Source organism: Ammospiza nelsoni, chromosome 2, assembly GCF_027579445.1.
Source record: "Ammospiza nelsoni isolate bAmmNel1 chromosome 2, bAmmNel1.pri, whole genome shotgun sequence".
NCBI lineage: Eukaryota > Metazoa > Chordata > Aves > Passeriformes > Passerellidae > Ammospiza > Ammospiza nelsoni.
The window spans coordinates 27,638,354-27,658,918 of NC_080634.1; the positions used below are offsets into that span (position 1 = coordinate 27,638,354).

Here is a 20,565-nt window from a genome sequence, read left to right on the forward strand (position 1 = left end):
CTGATGCTTCTACCTGGTATCCTGAAAGAAAGCTGAACCACCAGTGCAGCACTGATAAAGTCCTGACACCAGTTTACAGAGAAGACTGGGATTTGTGCCACTCCAAAGAGCAGCAGTGCTCCTTCTGTTTGCAGTGCAAGCCTTAAAACCCACCTGCTGCTCCCCAAAACCATTGGATGGTCACTCTTTCAAGGTCATGCAACATGAGAGAGCCAAACATGCAACAGAGAGCCAATGCTCTCTATTTTCTACAGAGAGCACCAGAAACCCATAATTTATGAAACCCATACCTTACTCTTTTTCTCCAATTAGCAAAGCATGTTTGTCTTTCCATTCAGGCTTGAGGAGGGCTCTGGGGTTAGCTGGGAGCCCAGAGCTCCCTGCCATACCTGAGAGTGACAAAACTGCTGGCCAGGTGTACTCGAACCCCAGCCCTGCCTGTGGAGACAATACACAGCTCTCCTGTGCTCAGGGAGCACCCTTGGACTGAGTTTGCTTGGTGCTAAATAAAACCAGCCCCCTCCCCACACCTCATAGCTTTCCTGTTCACAGGATGAAGCCACCAGATATGCAAAGGTTACTACAACTGAAGTAAATCCTTTCTCCCATCTCCCAAGAGCAAATTTGAATGTGGCTGGTCACCTGCTTTGAAGAGCTGCAATGCCAACAGAGGAGGTGAATGAACTGGGCAGTTCCTTGAAAATACAGGTTAGGATTAAAGAAAATCCTAGTCTCTGAGTGCAAATCAATGAAAAATACAGAGTTCTGTGTATTCCTAGCATATCCTCTCTGCAGCTTCTGACAAAGTTACACTGGGAGCTGGCAACGTGCATATGAAGAAATATGTAGATTATTGTTCATATATAAAACTCTTATGAGGCAGTCAGTCAAAACCAATGTTGGACGCATTCCCTTTTATCCTTGTGCCTACTAAGACTGTGGACTCTCTGAGCAGAGAGCTTTAAGAGTAAGCTAACCATCCTTCAGCAGGGGATCAAATATAGTTGGACCTCTTAGGTCAGACCTCGGGGGGGGGTTGTGTGTGCACATGCACACCTGCATGTGTGTGTAGATTATATGGGGGGTTTTTTATAAGTCATTCTCATTCCTGCTCCTTATGATTATATTCTTTTTCCAGCTGGGGAACAAAAGTCTCAGTGAGACTAGAGCTAATATTTTCACTCTCAGGCTCCTACATCCAGATTAACCACCAGGTCTGCCTCTGACATGCACTCCAGGCATCCAGCTGTGGCCCCCCAGGTTGGGTGCCTGCATTCCTACTTACCTCAGGGAATGCAGCAAGTCAAAGGCAAGCTGAGAGTGAAACCCAGATCTGACTAGAACCCCAGCAGCACGTTTGCTGGATCATGAGCACCCGATGTATTTGTCTTCATTTAATGTACTATTTTTTCTATCCTCTTGAGTAATTTCCTTCCCTTAAAGGATATAAATCACACACCTACAAAGTAAAGAATTATTTAAAGAACAGTTATATTTAAGCTTGAAAAAGGAGTTTAAATTTAACTCCCTAGTGGCTGAGATGTGACGGCTGGTGAATATAACTTGGCTTAAATATATGAAGGTGTTTTATGGCTTCAGTACCACCTGGCCTGCAAAACCAGTGTTCCATACACTGGGGTGCTACTGTGGGTGAATATCCTTGTTGCAAGTTAACTTAATGCTGCCTTCATTCATTTCCCCTAAAGTGACCTGCCCTGCTCTCAGCCCCAAATGCACGCTCACACACACACTGGGTTTTGCCCCAAGCTAACTCAATCAGTTTAGCAGCTCCATTTCATTGTGTGCCACTCTCAGGTGGAGGTTTCTCTTTGCTTCTCTAAGTCACACCACAATTTCATTTTGTCCCTGATCTTATTGTTGATAAAGACAGGAGGAAATGTAGGAGTGGAGCGATTCCCAATGGAATACCATTGACTTCAATAGCAGCACTGAGTGTTAAAGGTAATCTGTTAGTATGAAAAGGAATACTCTTCCTGCTTATTAAGTATGGCTTAGCAGCAGAAAATCCACCAAAAGCTTTAAATGAACAATGAAAAGGACATTAAAGAAATTAATACGTTGGGAAGAATCATAGTGACTGTGTTTTAAACAACTTCACAACTGTTCTCTCCCACAAATACCTTGTGCAGCAGTTGCAATCGTGAGGTGTGCTCCCTTTCCTCCGTGCTTCACTCTAACAAGCAATGGATTTGCTCTGAATAACACAAGTCTAATGCTGAGACTTCTGTTTATGAGACCTGAAATATGATGCAAAGATATATGGCCACTATATCTACAAGATAGACAGTCATTGATAACTTCCAAAAGCCTTTGGAAAAGGAAAGAAAACACAAATCTACAGTCCAAGAGTCCTTTGTGGCCAAAAAGAACCAACTTAAAACAGGCAGAGACTGATTTGATCAATTTTAATGCAGACCTTGAACTCTGTGCTTAGAAATATGACAGAGCCTTCAGGAGCTGCAGCTCCCTCCCAGCCAGTGGACAAGGAACTTGATGCCACTTGAAGGAAAGGTCAGACATCCTGTGGGTCTGGTGTGTGCTGGGGACAGATGGGGGCACAATGTTTATATTAAAACTCAGCTGAAATGCTACCAGAAAGGCCCCATGGGCTGAATGCTCTTGATTTGACCGACAAGAACAGAAATGAGGGCATGACATGGAAATCCTGATTATGAGCCATGTTTCAAGGAAAACAGTATTTGTGGAGTAGATAAACTTTGAAATATGGTTTGGACTATTTCATACACCATCTTTAGCACCCACAGATCTGGAAGAAAGTTTTGATTTCTAATATCTCAAGAGTCCACTGCCTGGGGCTAGAGGTGGCTCTTTGTAAAGCGAAACACTTTGGAGTCTTAGTCACATCCAAAATCTATTAGGGTCATGTTTCCTTCTTTCCATCAACCCATAGCTGAAAAGAAAATCAAACTTGGGAGGTTTGCATGTAATCACCTTGCTTTCTGAACCAAAGCCTCACTGGACTTGCATGAGCAAGTACTTTGCTCTCATATCTGACCCCAAACTCTGTATGTCCTTGCTGTGGCAACTAATCTGGGCCCATTAATGAGCAGGGATATGGTTGCTGGTTTCACAAGGTCGGTAAATCCTTGAATCCCCAGAGCTGGCTGGCAGGGATATAAAAGTTAGTTTGCAGTGGTTTTTCCACTGGGTGCTCTCCTGATCTCTGAAGCATTGTCCCAGTGTGGAGGAGCTAGAAAAGTCAGCCAGGTAGCTCCTCTCAGCCTCAGCAAGGCAGCAGGACAAATTTAAGCCAGCTGTGAGCCTTTTGCACTGTTTTATGCAGTTAAATGTGGGGGCAGCAGCTCTCTACACTGTCCCCCATCTGTTCCCTGGCACTGCCCCAGCACCAGCCCATGCCCCGGGCCTTTGAACCACAGACCATCATTAAAAGAGCAGAAGCTGGGAAGCTAAAGGCAGGCTGTGCTCAAGACCATTTGCTCCTGGGACACAAAGTACTCAAGCCTCTTCATCCCAGCATAGCAGATACCGCAGTAGTGAGAGCATATCCTGACAGACAATCGCAGGGGGAAAAGGAAGAGGTGTCCATACCCCAGGGGCAGAGCACTTTATTCTTTGCAGGATCACAGGGGGAAAAGCCAGCCCGGGAGCTGGAAGGAGGTGCAGCCATGTGCAGGTGAGCTCAGCAGCGCACGGGAGCGGCTGAAGTTCTGCATCCCTCCAGAGGATGTCAGCGTAGAGCCACCAAAAAAGGCGATCTTTGTGACCCAAATCCGGCGGCAGTGAGGGAATTAGAATGTGCGGCCGCTGTGCCGACATCGCCCCGAAGCTCCCTGCCTGCTTTCCCAGAAGTAACCAACTTTCCCTGGCCAGTGTGCAACTGGTGCAATGACGGCAGGAGCGGCGAAAGGCACTCCCGGGAAAGGTTATCCCGGGAAACAAACGGGATGTATGCTCTGGGTGACTGGGCTGAGCAAGAGCATGGGGCGTTCTCACCCTTTACTGTCGTGCTTCGACCTCCTGCGCTGTCCCGGAGCGTGGATGAGCAAGTGGAGGATGCATTCACACACCAGCAAGATGGGCAAACAAAACTGAGGAGATTGTGTTCGCAGATAGCAGGAACGGACTGCAGTCTGCAGCCATTGAGCTGTGCCCCCTGGAGAGAGCTGGTGGGAGATCTGTGTGCCTGTGCACCTATTACTGTCGTTTGTGTCACCAAAAGTTAGTCTTTGATTTTAGACAAATTAATCCCAGCAGAAAACCACAGCCGAAAGAGCTGCTTTCTGTCCATGGCACATTTCTGTAATAGCTTCTATTCCTAAGAATCTTAATTTTGAGAGTCTAAAGTCATGCTGTATTTTCTATGGAGCTAATTCTAGCCCCTGCTGCCTTTGGTCCTTCATGTGGAGAACAGGGGCAAATGTCCCACAAGCCTCAGTCTAGAAAGAGAGGAGAGTATCCCAGATGCAAAGGGTGTACCAGTGATGCCAAGCACTAGAGAAAGTCTCTGGGCTATTCTGCAACCTCAGAAACTGCCACAATTTAAAGAGTGCTGCGGCAACCCAGATCTCACACCTTTTCCCTGTCTGAAATGTCCACATGGACAACAACCTGGTGATTGCTTGCCAGAGGGTCTTGTGATCATTCAAGAAAAATTAGCTACCTGAGAGAAATTCTGCAGATATTGATAGCATCCAGGAAGGCAGACTCTACCAAACATAGTGTGTTTAAATACAAGCAAGAAACTACAGAGCCTATGGGCTGTACTGTGTCCAGTCACTGAGCCAATGTTTCTCTTTGAGCATGTACCACATCAGTTTTCCCATTAAAGCATATCAACTGGAAGCAAGTCATCATCCCTTCCCAAGTATGATTTAATAAGTCCAAATCCAGGACCTGACCTAGGCTACATCCACTGCTAAAGCATCACTTGCCAGCCAACCACGCAAGCTGCGTCTTAATCTCTCTTCTTTACTGCTATTTGTTTTCTGGGTTTGGGGGTTTTTTGCTTTTTTTACATGGATAGATTAAATTTCCTGCCAACCCACTTTCTCATTCAAGCATGTTATAGAGGAAGTGGGAGGAAGAAGGAAATCAGGAACAAACAACAAGCAGAAAATGGCATTAGAAGGCTTAGTGAGGAGTCTGATCCTCGGCCATGCGCACTGCCCCATTCCTGCACATCAGCAGTGCTCTCTACTACAGGGAAAGGAAAAGTGCTTTTTCAGATGTCGTTGTCCATGGAAACACATCAAAGAAAATATGCCAGAGCTGTAGAGTCAGGAAGTCCCAAGACTACCAAGTTTCTCCTTGCTAAAAACAGCATTCACGTGTCCAAAGCTCTTGCCACATATTATCTCCCTCTCCCCCTCCATTGCTGTGTAGGTGACCTAAGGAAACCTTTCTCTGTGCTGTCCACCAGTCAACAAGAGCTCTGAGCTGGTGCCAAGGCTCAGGAAATGCCTTGCATGTGCCCTCCCTTGCTTAGGAGGTCACAGACCTGGTAACTCTCAGTAACATCCTCCAGGCACATGCAATGCACAGAGGCAGACAGGGAGGAAAGCAATGTGAAGAAAAAGAGCCACAGCATTTCACTCTCCCTGCTTCCAAGGCTTGTTTTGTCCTTGATGTCCATCTACTCCCCAGCCAAGAAGAGCCCGTGGCTCAGTGAGCTCAGTGACACTGCATTCCCTCTCTCAACACCCATATTCCTGATCCTCACCAGCACCTCTTGCCTTTCTCATGGCAAGAGCAGACTGTAACAAGGGCATAGTGAGTGAACACTGCTTTGCTGGCATCAGGAAAACAAGCTGCAGGCAGAATAGCCAGCAGCCCTTGGAAAGAGCACAGAAAGAGAGGCAATTCAGTCATGGAGAAACCTGACAACAGCTTTGCTCCAGGCCTCTGGTAAACAGGGGCCATGAGTTAACATAAGCGCTTGGGTTTGCTCAGAAGTGAACTTGTGAAAGGCATGTACTTCCTCGGTCTTCCACAAGCTAGAAATGTTCAAGACCATCATAAGAGAATCTGCTGAACCCTTTTGGGTTCACCTGGTGCTGGCAGACACATGCACAGACCCATCCACCTGCTCACAAACCAGTGCCATGGCCGGAAAGATCCAGGTTAGAGTGCAGACACAAAGAGACACTTGCATGCCTGAAGTGAATGAGGCTGGGATGCCAAATGTTGCTTTCAAGAAAAATCCAGTAACCTGGAAGAGCTTACCAACGTACTTGATGAAACCATGATAATGATGAACATTCCTCCAATATAAAAATATGTGTTTGATTTCCTGTGCCCAGTACCATCAATCACCCAATTACCTCCTGGGTGTCATCTAAGGCAACCCTGATTTGATGTCTTCTTAATGAGGGCCTAAACCATGATGTAAGAAAGACTGATGTCCTGAGCATCCCCCATCCTCATAGGGAAACCAGGCAGTTTTGGACAGGATACCATCTGTTCGACTGGTTTCCGCTGGAAACTCATCTGTGTTTCAGCAAGAGTGTGTTGAAGTGCATGCATCTGAATAATTTTAATTTTTTTTAGTTCAGTTGAATCAGCAGATATGAGTCCAAAAGCTGTGTAAGTTAAAAAAACTTCTGGCAGTCTGCAGACCAGTTTTCCCAAATATTTTTAACTGAGCTCTCATCTACACCAGCCTCTAAAAAGATATCCACTTCTAAAGTGTGAAGCATCCTCTCATGGTTATTTCTGTCTCAGCACTCAAAAGTACAGTTAATCCTTGTTTCAGAACAAGTTCCTCTCTGAATTCTTTGGTAGAAGGTGACATAGCCATAGGTACCAACATTTAAAGCAACATCCATGGCATGTGATGGACAATCTCTGTGGCACATCTGAAACTGAAGGCTGTCAGCAAACTCGACCATTTCAATGGTGACTTTCACTTACTGCTGCAATAGCTTGAACCTCTGATTTTTAGTGATAAATTAAAACTCTGGAGCACTGTCAAGTCATCTAACTGGTATTGTTTTCTTCAGTTATTTGTGTTGCAGCAACACTTCACTAGGCACAATTTACAGGTTAAAACTCCAGCATTCCAGGTGCTGCACAAACCTAGCAAACCATCCTGCATCCCAGGAAATCCTGCTCTGGATCAACAAGACATGCAGAAGGATGATGTAAGGAGCAAACCAGTAGCAAGGGATGGATAGTGTAGCAGAATACTGACAGGGCTATCATGGGAATAAAATGTGAAGATGCTACTAATGTCACATCAAGATTGCACAATCAAAAGGTGATAAATGGAAACATTAAGATTCCTATGACAACTTCCTGAAAATGGCAATGCAGCTGTCTTATTTACAGTAAGGTCTATAGCTGAAAACACATTTACAAGAGCATTTGGAAGTAGGTTTTGAAAAATACCCAGGAATGAGAACATGATGCATGGGCAGCAGGGCTGAGTTACCACTGCTGTTGGATCTGCAGGTTTCTGGTTTTAATAATCACTCTCAGAATATCTGTGAAATTTTAGAGAAGAAATAGGGAAAATGAAACATGGAGAGAAAAATGCAAAATCCCTGGCAAAACATCAGGTTGCCCTAATTATAACCTTCTGGTAGCAGCTGTTGATACAGACTAAGAAGTGTATTCTTTGCAGTGCCCTAATGCTCTGAGAGTGTGAATGCTCAGAGACTGAAATTTCACATGCTCTGTCTGTGGGGACCAGCATTTCTGTTTATTTCCTAATATTTTTCCCCCATCAAACTTATTCAAATGCCCAAGAAAATCAGCGACTGCCTTATATATTGAATCTGGGATAAACATGCTATGGTTTTGATTGGAAAGCCAATACAAGAGCAAAATTTGGCAATTATAAAAAACATTTTCCCACATCACTCAAAGCTGCATAGGGTCTCCCTTGCCAAAAGACAGAAAATAAAACTCACCTTTGTCCAGAGAAGTAGCGACATTGCAAGCCTGGGAAATTATACATTCAAGGGCAATGTGTCAGACTATTATGAATGGGAAAAACAAGGCTCTCATACCAGAGCTCACTACCAAATAGGCTGGCCTAATAACATTCAGCTCTCGGCTGCACGGTCACTGCCTACTGCCAGTCACATCAAGGATAAGTACTAATGGCCAAAGTCATTGTAGTTACAGAATTAGGTAGGAGGAAGAAAAAAGCAGCAGCAGGCAGGCAGAAATCCTTTTTTTATATGAATAAAATTTTATTGAATTTTATACAATTAGAAAGAACAAAGAAAGAGGAGCAAACAGTCTTATGGAGGGTAGGAACCGGAAGAGCTTTCCCAGTAGAGGAGGGTGCCTGCTGAGGGCAGTGTTCCTGTAAATGTCACACAGGGGTTGTTACAAAAGCAGAGAGAATGTGTCTGGGCTTTTCTTTGATTGTTTTGGGTTTTTTCCTTCCCCCATTAGGGTTTCTAAAGCCACTCTTCTTCCCCCATCAATCCTACCACCCAGCAGCAAAGAGAGCAGACAGGCAGGAAACTGGACTGCACCAGTGAAATGTGTGCACACACAGAGTAACCACCTGGGGGTTTTGCACACATTCTGGATGCAGTGCTGTAGAGGGGGAAAGAAGGGATTTTGGATTTTTTATCTCCTTTTTCTTTCATTTTTCCTTTTTTTTTTTTTATTATTTTAAGAAAAGAAGGCACAAAATCTCAGCCAAGCTTCAAACCTAGTGCTGCTTGGGAGCTCCCAGTCTCCCAAAAAGCCACTGTGTCCACGTGGGAACCCAGCCCTCACCTCTCCCTCCTCCTCCTCAGAGTCTGTGCTTGCATTTGTACTGCTCAGGTAGAAGGCCCTGCCCAAGGTTTGTGCACTGCTAGGGAAAGTAAAGCCGTGCCGGGACAAGGAAAGTGGGGATGAGGAAGAGTCTGTTGGCTTAAACAGACCCTTTTCCAATGTGAGAACTATGGAAGTCACCTGTGACTCCCCACATTGCTTTTCCAAGAGCAGACCTGGGAGGGCTCTGGTGCTTTTTGAGGTGATTGCTGCCTTTGCCTGTGCAAGGCTTGGTGCTATGCAGGAGGGCCAAAACACCTATCCAGGTGTGGCCTCTTTGAACCAGCGCTCTCTAGCAGAGGAAATCCCAGCCCTCAGTCCAGCCCTCCAAATGGCATCAGATTCCTTCAGAGGTTTCAACTCTTGGCTTTGATTAAGGCTATTTAGTTGCAATAGAAAAAATAGAGGTGCCAGCCAAAACCACCTGCCAGGCTGCAAGGAGATGGCAGGGCCACTGGCAGATGCCACCAGTACCCAGTCCCAGGACATTGAGGGAAGTGGGAGAGGCAGAGAGATAGTGTGTGGGCTTTCATTAAGCCTCTGCATTCTAAAGCAGGAAACAAATCCTGCTAACATGTCTGTGCACGTGGGAGAGCAGGAATGAAAACTCTGATGCCTCTCTGTGAAGGCTCCAAGCCCTGCCATGCTGCCCAGCCCTGCATAGCCTGATGAATAAAATCCACCATGCAAACATCAAAGTTGTGGGGTTTGAAGTCACTTGCCCCAAATCAGAGCAGCCCAGGGGCAACAGATGCCTCCTGAACCTGCCTGGTGCTCCATCGCACCACCCTGCTCCTCTCTGCCTCCTGAATAAGCCCAGCAACACCCCAAAAAAAAAGGAAAAAAAGAGATCCAAGCCCTAGAGCAGCAGCAGCAGCTTCAGCAGCAGCAGCAGTGGTGCAGCCTTGCCCTGCACTGAGTGTCTCAGGGAAAGATGCTCAGACGGCTGCATCCTCCACAGCTATAAACAGGGCTCTGGTGGCACTCCAACCTAGTGCAGGAGAAACACCCAGTCTGAGGATCTGCTTGTGTCTGTGTGTGTGCCTGTGTGTGTCTGTGTGTGCTGAGGTGGGGGGAAGAACCGCAAAAAATAAAGACAAATGCTTCCTGGCCCACACCCTCACCCAACCATCCCCTTGCCTGGGCTGGTGGCTGTGCCTTCATCTCCCCTCCGGCCTGTCCCATGCCTCCTCACACCCAGCCCCAGTGCACAGTACTCCCTAATCCAACAGTGGAGCCAGGGCCATGGGAAGCTGGGACTGCGCAGCCTTCCCTGCCCCAACACAAGTCATCATCCTCTTGGAAACAAAACAGCAACAACAATGGAAAAAAATAATATATATATATATATCTCCCCAACCTCCCTGAAAGACCCAAATGGATGGAATCAGTCCCCAACAAAACCAACAGGAAATAAAAGCAAAAGTTCCCCCCAGGGTCAGGCCCGAGTGCATGTCCCAGCTGGGGCCCAGCAGCCCGGGAGCACATCCCGACCTCCCTGCTCCTCTGGCCTTGGCACATCTGTGGCGTCCATTGGCACGAGGAGCTCCAGCAGCTGGGGGGAGAGCGGCTGGGCCAGGGCTGTCCCACCAGCTGGCAGCAGCCTCGAGAGGGGAGGGCAGGTGGAGAGGGAAGTGTGTGACCCCCCCACCGCCTCACTGACTTTCAGGAAGGAGTAGGGTCTCTTTGCCCCACCGGGGATGAGAGGCCCCTTGCTCAGCTCTCAGCCACCCACACGGTCCTACACCAGGGAGCCAGCCCGGCTCTGGGCGGGCACCATGACGGGCACAGCCCCGATGCGCTCCAGCGTGGCCTGGCTGACTGCATAGGAGCGGGTGTGCGGCAGCCGTGGCTTCCTGCCAACCGAGCCGTTGCTCCGGATCACCTCCTGAGGCGACGGCGCCGTGCTGGCCGTCACCACTAGTGTCTTAGGGGGAGCTGGGGACGGGTGGCCGCCGTTGGCATAGACGGGGCGGGCACTCGTGCTCCCTGAGCGGGAGAAGGGGGGCTGGTGAGCATCGTTGCTGTTGCTGAAGCGGGTGAAGGAGTCTGTGGCGTGGTTGGCTTTAGGGTCGTTCCAGTAGCGGCTGTTGTAGGTGTTGGAGGAGGTGAGGGTGTCGTTCTCTGATGAGGACGCATCAGCGTGGAATGTCTTTGTGGCAGAGGAGCATTTGGGTGGCAGTTCATCCTCTCTGGGAAGAAGAAGATGTGAGGGCATAAGGAGGACACTGGCCCACTTGTCCAACACCCCCACCCTTAACTACCATGCTGGGGTCATCGATCCAAGCACCAATGTGAATCAGCATTGCTCCTTGGCCTGTTCACTTGTCCTTCTCTGCGGGACCTACCTATGTGTAGGTCCTGTGTGCTTCCGGTGCCAAATTTGCCACTGAGGCAAATGACCCATGCTCAAAGAAAGTCAGGCAGTGCCAGACAGTGATAGCTGTGACTGTAACCTCTGTGACTGGAGAATATCACAGCTGTATCTCCACAGTTTTTTAGCTATCACTGCTGGCAGTGATAGCAGTATCTGGCATTATGGGTCAGAATTCCCACCACATCACTCTCCTACAGAGCTAACAACATGAAGTCCCATCCCTCTTGCTGGCAGAAGGATTAAAGACATTAGAGGCAATACTGAAAAGAAAATGTATTGTTACTATCTTTCATTTTCTCCCTCCATTTTCTGGATATATATGGGCATCTGACCTGGGGGAACACACCCAGGATTAACAAAAAGGAGGTTTCCAATTTCACTCCTGTCAGCTACAGCTTTTGCTTGGAGGTCCCCCATCACCAGCTTTCCCTGACCCTTACCTTATCTCATTGGGAATTTCCTCCTCTTCTTCTTCTTTGTGTTTATTTTTCCAGTAAAACAGTGCTACAGCCACCAAAACAATGCAAACAACGAGCACAACGGCACCGGTGGCCACCGCTCCTGCAATCAGGCCGATACTCCGTGGGTGAGCTGTGGAGATGATTGAACAGAGCATGAAGAAGAAATCAGGGATGGGCTGTGGCCATCTGTAAGCACATGAAACTGCGTGGCTTGGGAGGGGAGAGAGGCAATGTTCCCATTCCAGGGCATGATTGTCTTCTGATGGAGAGGCATGTGGTAGCTCACAGCAAACATGGTTACACACCTTACTGTCACAAGACAGAAACAGGTGGCCAAGCCTCCCCTGGCAAAATACTTACGTGCAATGACTTGCAGGTCCAGAAGGCAAGTGCTGGTTCCAATGGCATTTGAAGCCACACATTGGTAAAGACCTGAGGACACAGTGCTGATATTTCGGAGAGTGACAGTGCCCTGGACTTGGTCTAGTCAGAGAGAAAAGAAGGATTTAAATCCCTCCCCCGCTTGAGGAAAACCATGAAAAGGCAAAGCCAGTAAATAGAGAATTTTGGTGTGAGACTATTAAGAGAGAAATAAATTAGGAAATAACCTTTAGATGGAAGCATTGTGCGTGCACATACACACACAGAGACAAGATTAGGCCTTAAGGAGCTTACACTACATGTTTCCTTCTCTTCTTATAGAGGAATTTCTGCAGATGAAAGCTTGGGACTCTCAGCATTGTGTAAGAATGGGGAAGAAAGAGATGCAAAATTACCTATACCCAGATCTACTTGTTGAATTCAGTCTTGCTCTGCAGAACCCCTACTCTCCCATCTCTGGGCTCCCCATCTCCTGCTCTGCCAATATTCCTCATTCCTGAATTACATGAAACTGAAAGGTGGCATATTCTTAAAATACAGCAAGATAAAGGGCAAAAGTACAGCTGTCAGTATTTGATCAGGACACCTAGGCTAAGAAAACCTAAGAGTGGGACTTGAGGCTGGGAAACACCAGTTTGATCAGAGCCCTGCTTCTCTATGCATCTGAAAAGCATCTCTGGCAGTAATTTATTGGAGAACTGTGGCATCAGTTCCTCATGGAGAACTGTGAGAAGCTGGCTGTATTTCCCCAGGATGATTCTGCCTCTCTTTTACCCACTTCCATTCTATAAGCCTTTCATTTGGTTTAAAATGCAGGTGGGTTGGCAGCTGAAATTTCCAGCCACATGCCAAAATCTAGAAATCACACTCTCTCTCTTCCATTCGACCTAATCCTTGTTTTTCAATGGGGAACATGTTTCTGGACCAGAAAAACCCACAAAAATTGAAGTGGCCTCTGGAGGGTACCCCGTCCACCGTGGGCTTTAGGAATCTTCGTTCCAATAAAGGGACCATGCAAATGATGGCAGACGCTCAGTGAGCCATGCCACCTCTGGTAGCTCAGACAAGGGGCAGCCCAGGCTGCCACCTGGGAAATAAGAGGATAATCAACAGAATGAGCACCTTGTGTGGCAGTTGGGGGCAACTTGGGGACATTGTCCAGTTTCTCCCAGAGGTATGTTGGCCGGGGGATGCCTTCTTCTGAGCTGCAGGTCAGTGTGATATCGCTGCCCACGTCCAGGGACCCCTGGATTCTGCAAAGCGGGGCAGAAGGAGGAACTGCGAGAGAAGAGGGGAAGGTGATAGCAAATCAGGAAATGTGACCAAACAGCGGAATGCAGGCTCACTCTGGACATGTGCTGCTGGGGAAAGCAAGGACAGTGGCATGAGCTGTCAAGAGGACAAAGAAGGAGGCAGCAGACAAGAACTCGTTATGGTTTGGGGGGAGACAATTCACACAAAGATTCCTGACCCACCAGCCCATCGGGGTTACAGACTACTGCTGACTTTCACAGGACCCAGTTCTCTTAGACCTCTCCCTTGAAAAAAAGGTGAATATTTCTGTCTTTGAGATAGCAAGGATGGTGAAAGTTAACAGAACTATAGACAAATTTACTGTGATTTGGTTTTGCTTTCATATCCCTATAATGGCATGCACTTTGGAGTATTTAGCATCAATGGGCGCATTCAGAACTAACAGCTTTCATGGAAAGGAAGCAAAGATATAAAGTCATTCTCTCCTCCTGTTGCTATGCACCAAACCCCTTACGCTCCATTCAGCCCTCTGGGATGCCCTCGTATTTTATTCCTGCTACTTTGCAACTCCATATCACAATACCACCCAAAAAATTTCTCTCCACCACATTTTAAAACTTCATTACACACTGCCTGCATATGAAGACTATGTGCCCTACAAACTCCCACAGTATCCATAAGGCAGCCCATTCCTCACCACAGGATGTCTGTGGGCTCAAAGGCACACAGTACTGTGTTGCTCATGATGCACTGTCATGCACAGAGGTCCCCTTGTCCCTGCCCCTCCCCCCTTCCCCCCATAATACCAATAAACACACCCAAGACAGTAAGTCCAATGACTCCAATATTCCTGACGCCTCGGTCGGGAAGATTGTTGACCAAACACTGGTAGGTGCCAGTATCCGACAGCTGAGTGTTGTTGATGAAGATGGAGGCACTGGTGGTTGGCATTGTCACAGCAAACCCCACTCGCCCATAGAACTGGGGTGCACCACCAAAGATCTGACCCCCTTGGTAGAGAATAACCTGCAAAAGAAAGGAAGGCTCAAACAACACTCTGCAGGAGCTGAGCAAGGAGGAAGAACAGCAAGCATAACATGGGCTTCCAAAGCCAAAAGGACCAGTTAGTAAAATGTCTCTGAATAAGCAAACCTCAATATACATCCTAGCAATGGTTTTTTTTCCAAAACAGGAACACACTCTGTAGCCCATTTTATGTCAGTAAAAATGTTCATAACAGACCAGAAAGATACCCAAATCTTCTGGTGTAGCTGGATTGGCAATACCAGCCTCCTTCATATGGTAGTCATTACCTGCCTGGACAGGATCAATGTACAGAAGCAGAGGCTCTCAGCAGGTCAGTGAATACTTTGAAGAAAAGCATCTGTGGACAGTATCATTTTGAGTCTCCATCAGTAAGATCCTGCCATGATTTGACACTGTTTACTGAAGGACTTTGGGATGAGCTGGATGACAGGCAGTGCAACCTTTGAACCTGCACAGCCTCCGCCAGTCAGACTGTGCTCAGACCAAGTCCCTGAGGAGCAAGATTTCTTCAGTGCAGGTTCTCACACTGAATACAAAATGTGATCAGGGCAGTGTGACCCAAGATTTATTTCAGAGAAAAGGCGTTCTTCTGTTGTCAGAGTATGTGGGCAAAAAACAGACCAGCAAATCTCAGGTTATGATTCCTGTGCCCACCATTATATACTCTCATTTGCTAGTATTCATAAGAATGGACTTGCAAAAGCTACAGGCAGTGAAAAAATAAGAAGGGAAGTAAAAGAGACAATGAGTCTATGAGAAGTTATGTGTTAGAGAACATTTTACATAGATTTCACAAGTTAAAACTGCAGCTACTCCCAGGCCCTCCAAATTCCATATCCAGTACACCAAAACCTGGATTACATTTCCTGTGCTATTTTGAGCACACATACTACCAGAGGCCCAGGGCAGCAATACAGTATCACATACACTTGCCCCAGCTGCATATCCAGGCAAGGACACAATGTGCATCTGTTAACAAAACGTTGAAGAAAACAGATTCATGTGATACCCAGAGAGCACATTCAGCAGTTAAAGGACAGTGAAGTTCTGGGACCACCGTGGACTCAGCATTGTAGAGGGCCTACATCCAGAATATGGTGGGGAGCAGGAAAGCCCCAAGGAAGTACCTGCTCCTGTAAGAAAAGACCTACCTGTTGGGGCTGGTTGGCGTTGGAAAGAGGAATGACCATCCAGATGACATTAAGGTTAGTGAGAGCAGCGTTAGTGGTGAAGGTGCAGGGCAACACTGCTGTCTGGCCTCGGGCAACCTGGATACTCCCTGAGCTGACTGACACCTCCAGGGCACACACCAGACCTGGAAAGAGAGGGACACACAATTCAAGCATTTCAGGAGAAGGACACACAGTTCAAAGCACTGCAGATGGTCCCATACACTTGCAGGTCACAACTCAGTATCCCATTCCTACACAACTGTACCCTACTATATCTGTCTAAAAGGAATTATATTCCTTCTTCACAGATCATTCTGCTCTCATGCAGACATTTTTTACAGACAAATGTAGATATGTGGTCCTTTTAATTGTGGGTACTCTAGTTTCAGAGCCTCTGACAACAGCAGTGGTTTTTTTTGGCAACAGGTAAAGGGCTATAAGAACAACCAAGCTGTCTCTAAGAGAAAGAGATATGTTTTCAAACCCATCATTCTTAGTGATACCCAACACCAGGGAATGAGAAAAAGAAACTGCAATATTAACCAAGAAATACAGTTCTCCTCCAACTTCTATGCTTCATAAAGTACAGCAAGACCAGATGTATTTTAACAATATTTTTAATTTAAAGGGTTAAAAGTTGAACTATTTTCCAGTCCAGTCCTTTCTATTTAGGTGATGAAAAATTACTATTGCTACTGGAAGATCTCGTCAAATCTCATTTATTTTCCAGAATTTCTACCATCCACTTCTTTGCATTCCACATAGACTGCACAAAGATGAAAGCCTGATAAGCACCAGCTTCCCCGTACAACAGCTCAAGGCTGCCATTTTAAGACTGCAAGTCACACAGGGAAATACCTCTGTTCCTACCACCAAAATCTTGTCAAATGAAACTAACCAAGGGGTCTCCACCACCACTTCAAGTTGCACTAAAATGCTGTAAACCATTTTTCTCCACAAAATCAAAATATTGACTATAAAAAGGTATATCTCTCTATGACAGCTCACCATTTTCTTGTTCAAAGCACGTGGGAGGGTGCTGGAGAAGAAGGCAAGGAGTTTTCAAGCTCCAAGGCAACAGCAGAATACTGCTAGCATCCAGGTGCTGTCTTCAGACCAGCCTATTCTCTTGCTGAACCCAGGAAGGGCTGCCTGAAAAATTTCTATCTTCTGCCAAGAGACAGTGGTTTGCTGAAGGTGAAATGCTTCATGAGAAGAGTTTTCTATCTGAACTACCAAGATATCAAATAGGCTGATGTCTGAGGAAAAGGTGAGTGTCCCCACATGCTTGTCTGCTGAAATCCTTCCCAGACTGCCTAATGTAGAAATGCAGCACCAGAGCCTGGAAGTGCTGAGCTTCAGATGCTGGGAACCCAAAGATTCTAGCACCTGAACAGCCTTCCATGTGTTCTGGTGTTTGAAGTGACTGCTCCAGAGTTGCACTACTCCAGGACTTGGCAAATACTCAGCTGCCTCTTCCAAACTTCCATTCCTCCATCCACATCTCCTACCTTCAAAGCCCCACATAGTTCAGGGAGGCTCAGAAATGCTCCAGAACACAGTCAGATAAAATTTCACTCTAACCTCTTCAAGTGAAGTTCACAAGTTTCTTACTTTGTGGGGAAAAAGCACCCCGAGTCTGACTTTCCTCATTGTCTTGGGACATACTTAAAAATACGGAATGTTTTGGAAACCCCTAGGGAAACAGTTACTCTCCAGTACTAACATCTCAGAGATTTAGGTGGCAGATAAGAAACAGCTGGTGGAACCTTAATCCATCAATCTCCTATGCAAGTCTGTCAGTAGCAAGCAGAAGTAAATAACTGGAAGAGCCAGGAAGAAGCATCACCTTTATCACAAGGCATCTGCCTTCCAGCTGTGTCTGTGGGCAACAGGCTGGGAATGGATTTGGACTCCTCATTTTCTTATGGCTAGCAAGGCAGTGGCAGTAGCCCAAAGCCCGGAAGTGATCCATGTCAACTTTGGAGATCTCTCTTGCTGAATGTGACTCCAGCAAGGAATTGTCTTTTCTGCAGGCTGAAATTTGAAGGCTGTCTTGCCATGACTACTCATCCAGTCTAGCATCATGAATGTGCTAACCAGTGTGCAGGGAGTCACAATGGTTTGAACATCTATTGGATTGACCTCCCTCTCTGACATGGTGCGGGAAGTTCTTCTGTTATGTTGAGTGTAGATTTAATGAGATCCTCTCCATGAGAAGAAAAGAAACTACTCATGCAATTTGGAACAACACTGTGTGTTTTTCAGTCTCATTCCTTATCCCTTCCACTTTACCTTCCATAAAAAACCCACACATTCCAATCCTTGTCATTCAGAAAAAGTACTACATAAGTGTGAGTGTTCCAATTTACTGGAAAAGTCAGACTTTGCAGTTTGCTTTGCAGGATTAGTTATATCAATCACTCAGTCATCAAGATGATGAGGTTTTCTAATCACCCTCTTCCTACTCCTAATATTTATTATTAGTTGATTGTAAACATCCTGCAGAATAATAAAAACACTAAAATAGAACACGCATAATTTATTCACCATAAAAATACTTTTTGCTACATTTGAGAACTTCGCAATGTACTCATGAGCAATTTTAAAGATGAAAGAAAACACATATTCACTTTTCCCTGCCAGTACCCCACTCTTATGCTGCAACACCCTACAGCCCACATTATCTCCTTTTCCTTTCAAGGCACCACAGCATCCCTTTTACTTTGAATGCCATGGAGCAGGGAAGCACTAAGGAGTAGCTGAGATCTCCGTTCATTTCTCTTGTCAAGGGGAGCTGCTTTGAACCTGGCCTGCATGATGAGCAAAACCCCCCACCACCACACTGTCCTATCTCTGCCTTGTTAAACCACCAGGCAAGCCAGCTCCTCAGGCTTGCCTTTACCTCAGGCAGCCCAGGGCATGCAAACTGCTCCTTGGCCCTTTTTTGGCTCTTTTGGAATACAAGGCAGGTGGCACTTAGGACTCATTTTGTTAAGCTGAATGGCACCTGCAGGGCTACAGCTGGGGAAACACACACACAGCCACTTCTGACAAGGAAGACTGAACAAGGCATGAGGAAAGGTAGGCAAACTCCTCCTCCAGCATCATGAACAGGGAGGTAGGGTGGTATGTTAGCACAGCACTGGGCAGGCAGTACTGTAACATGACTCCTTTCTCAGTGAGACAGCTGAAAGAGCAAAGACCAAACCCTCTTCAGAAGCTGCACCATCTCAAGACTATCAGAAAATGTAACATTTACACATGCACTTGTCCATCTATGCAAGTATCTTTGTGACTGCATTCTTCCACACGTTTAACAGTCGTGGCCCAAAACACAGATGGATGCACACAAAGTCACACACACTTAAAAACCTGTCTGCCCAGGGTGACACCAACTAGGAAAACTCAACCAAATGATTAGTGTTTAAACATTTCAAAATTGGGCATTGCAAAAATGTGGGTTTGTATTAATGCAAGAGGAGGGAGGCAGAGGAGAGAGGGGAAAAGAGATTTCAAATTTAGCATATCTGTTGGGATAAGTATTTTACAATGCAGCCTAAGGAATGAGGACTTCAATTCCCTTGAGTAGATATAAATGCAAATATAGATATATGCACACACATACAGCCTACTAAGTCAAATTACACATAAGAGGTCAGAAAAATCAAGCAAAGGATGTTGTAAGAAGTCTCCTTCTGCAAAGTTACACAATCCAGGTATTTTCTAAGCATTTAGAAGTTTAATGACTTCAGAGAGACAAAGAATCGATCACCACCGAATCATCTCTCGGAATTGGATTACAATGGCCATTACACCCTCTCTTGTGACTGCAGTCGCCTCCTTACTTAGTAATTAAGCAGCCCTGTAAGCAGCATGCCCAGAGGATGAGCAGGGTACACCACTGTCAGCAGAAAGAGGAATGGGCCCTTCCTGTACGTAGGACACTTTGATCTTGGCTTGATTCAGCAAACAGCGTTCTCCTTTGATCCTGAGGCAGCAAGCTCCCATCACTAATTAGAAGGGATGCTCCATTTTTCTGTCCCCTATCAGCAAACCAGTCAGCAGAAGAATGTTTTGGCTGCAGAGGCTCTTTCAGAATTTCTTCACATTTTTAGGCTCAAGTAATTATTCTGGCAACAGAACTGATTCCATTTTTGATGGCTCGCTGCTGTTGCTGCTTTTCCAAGTAGCTGCTTTTCCAGCTCCCTCCCTGCTAAGCATGGAGGAGTCTATGTAGGTAATTTATACATCATGACACAAGCACATAGGACACAGTCCCACAGCACACATTGCCCTCCCTGGTGGGTGTAAGGAGGAGTCAGATGCTGCCATGTTTTCTAGCTGCCCTAGAGGGGTTGCAAGTTTCACAGAGCCTTCAGAATATACCAGATACAGTGAAACTGAAAGACATGGGCAAATCTAAGCACTTTGACTCATTCTAAGTTGGTAAAAAACATTCCCAGTTCCCACTCACTGCCACACCTTTCCTCCAGAGATCACCAGCAGAATCAGCACTTGCTAGCACTTGCTAGCAGCAAACTCCTGATACCAAAGGTAGAGACTAGAGTACAGGTTCACTCTGCAGTGCTGGCAAGCCAGGGAAAGAAATGGCCAGGGGAGGAAGGAGGGAAGAAGGTGTGAAAGGGATGAAAGAAACCCTCAGCTGTGTGCATTCTGCATCTCCAGACCTCAAGGGAAAATGTGCAGGAATATGTGTCACTGTGGGGAAAATGAGAATAAAGCTTCAAGCTGATTCAGCTTGCATAGGAAACCCAGGGAATGGCTGGAATGGCTCCTGCCTGTCCCAGCGCAATTAGCAATCCTGCTGCCACATGCTGGGGAAGATACCTTTGGCAGTATGACATTTTGGGTCCCTTGTTAGAGAGGCACAGATGAGGTCACACAGAAGTTTGCAGAATAGGGTAGAAGCACAGTGTTCCATCTGGCAACCGCAGGCAATGGAGGGAGAAACTGCAGAGCAGTCTTTTTCCTGAGATGAAAGGAAAAGACAAGTTGCTGTGCCTTTTGCCTGGCTCACATCTCTGAGTCTGGGACCAAAGCTACCCCCTGTGCTAAAGAAGAGAAATGTCTT

The 20,565-nt window shown here is 46.4% G+C and overlaps 1 protein-coding gene across 2 annotated transcripts in view; it reads right to left on the bottom strand.

The window, feature by feature from the left end:
* Positions 1-8,177: 8,177 nt before the first annotated feature.
* The window catches only part of IGSF11 (immunoglobulin superfamily member 11), a 104,060-nt gene continuing 91,672 nt past the window's right edge, over positions 8,178-20,565 (bottom strand). For both annotated transcript variants that reach the window (XM_059467061.1, XM_059467062.1), the window contains exons 2-7: positions 15,450-15,613; positions 14,070-14,277; positions 13,120-13,275; positions 11,977-12,099; positions 11,596-11,746; positions 8,178-10,970 (exon numbers count right to left, since the gene is read on the bottom strand). In XM_059467061.1, the coding sequence (XP_059323044.1) occupies positions 10,520-10,970; positions 11,596-11,746; positions 11,977-12,099; positions 13,120-13,275; positions 14,070-14,277; positions 15,450-15,613 (1,253 nt within the window). In that variant the 3' untranslated portion in view covers positions 8,178-10,519. The remainder of the gene's footprint in view (positions 10,971-11,595; positions 11,747-11,976; positions 12,100-13,119; positions 13,276-14,069; positions 14,278-15,449; positions 15,614-20,565) is intronic.